The sequence below is a fragment of the Seriola lalandi genome, unplaced genomic scaffold (genome assembly GCF_002814215.2).
Source record: "Seriola lalandi dorsalis isolate HSWRI2012SDOR001 ecotype SW California unplaced genomic scaffold, Sedor1 jcf7180002003432, whole genome shotgun sequence".
Lineage (NCBI taxonomy): Eukaryota > Metazoa > Chordata > Actinopteri > Carangiformes > Carangidae > Seriola > Seriola lalandi.
The window spans coordinates 1-1,784 of record NW_019474088.1 but is presented as its reverse complement, the minus strand read 5'-3'; the positions used below and the strand labels follow the sequence as shown (position 1 = coordinate 1,784).

Genomic DNA, 1,784 nt, shown 5'->3' with positions numbered 1-1,784 from the left:
AGTCCTCCGGTGGAAGGAAAATCCATGACTGTTGACAGGCCTTAGTTTTGTGTTAGCTTGTGTTATATTCATTAAAAATTTAAGTACACGCAGAAGTGTGTCTGTTTTATCACTTGTTTCAGGCTGCCTGGGGAGGGAGTGTGCTCTTTTCCAAGCAACACAGACATCTGATGAAAGGGGTTGACAGGTATTTAATATACAGGCCAGGAAGATGCATTTTACAACATGAGGAAGGCTACAAAATATGGTCATATAGAGAGGATCGTTTATTGTTCATTGTGTGTGTGTGTGTGTGTGTGTGTGTGTGTGTGCGTGTGCGTGTGCATGTGTGTGTAACAAGAGCAAATTCAGTTGCCTGGAATCCACACAAGATGCTGGTGGCTGGCCTGCAGTGTTCTGCCCTGCTGCTTAAGGATACTACGGTTTGGCTTCACAGTTTGAAGCTACAGAATTACCACATCATGATGTTTTAATGGTTTTGTACTGATCGACACTGATCTGCTTTTTCTCAGAACTTGTTGAAGCAGTGCCACAGCGCCAACGCCACCTACCTCTTCCAGCAAGACAAATTCTACGATGTCAATCTGGACGTCGGGGATAAGTCCGTGCAGTGCAGCCGCAAAGTGGACTGTCTGAAGTTGTGGTTGATGTGGAAAGCTGTTGGCTCTGATGGTTTGGAAGAGCGTGTAGACAAAGCTTTTATCCATGTAAGGTAATTAAAGCATGCAGCTGTAGCACATTTAATTTAAAAGAGATATGACGTTACATACAATACTCATAAAGGATCGGTCTCATTGGCTAAATAAACTCAGTATATTTTTAATGGATAATTTGCTTGCTCCCAACATAATCTTTAGGAGATGGGTATCACTTTTGCTTAGTCCATCAAGAATATGTCCGAGATAGAGGGATGGTTTTTTGGGATGATCGTTGCTTCATCCTTCCAGAAAGACTGGACAGAGAGACAAGTCCAGAAGACATGAGCATGATCAACAGTAATTTCACCATATTCCCTCCAGCAGGATATCTGATGAAATGATCTCACTGCTGTTTTGCTATTTCACTTTCCTCATGTCTCATCAGTAAGTTGGCTGTGTAGATGAAGAAGGAATATTTGGGTTGATCTTGTACAGCAGGTTAAGATACGATTAAAATAAAGTCGAAAACTAGCACAAAGTAAAAACTTGCTCCTGCAGGTATCTGGTGGAGCAGATGAAGAAAAGAGAAGGGTTCCATCTTTTGGGTGAGGTAAGTAAATATCTCAAGCCCACTGTTTTTTTTCTTTGCAAAATTGTCTCATACGTGTCTGTATTTGTTTCCATGGGCAGCCAGAGTTTGTGAATGTATGCTTCTGGTATATACCGCCAAGTCTGAGGGGGAAGGAAGGGACAGCAGATTACCAGGACAGGCTGGCAAAAGTACGTTTCTGTGTTACATCAGTAGAACATAAAGACTAAAGACACTAAAGTGTTGTTGTGGTTTTTTATTTTTTCACATATGCTGGTAGCCTCCATGTTTTTTTGTCTTAAAGATATTCACTGTGGCTTATTCATCAAGTTAATATTGTGTGTGTGTTTTCCTTCTTCTTCTTTTTTTAATTAAAAGGTTGCTCCAGTCATTAAGGAACGCATGATGAAACAAGGCACGATGATGGTCGGCTACCAACCTCTGGGGAACAGAGTCAACTTTTTCCGTGTGATTGTGTTCTCCCCCCTCGTTTCGCAGAGAGACTTGGACTTCTTTCTCAATGAAATCGAAAGACTGGGAAACGATTTGTGACCAAA

General features: G+C 41.5%; 1 protein-coding gene across 1 annotated transcript; it reads left to right on the top strand.

The window, feature by feature from the left end:
- Positions 1–83: 83 nt before the first annotated feature.
- Positions 84–1,779, top strand: LOC111667308 (cysteine sulfinic acid decarboxylase-like; the record flags this gene model as incomplete). Its single annotated transcript, XM_023422974.2, has 6 exons — positions 84–187; positions 341–422; positions 513–712; positions 1,197–1,248; positions 1,329–1,418; positions 1,606–1,779. Coding segments are annotated over 6 exons (702 nt in total), but the record flags the coding sequence as incomplete, so codon positions are not given.
- Between the last annotated feature and the right edge of the window lie 5 nt (positions 1,780–1,784).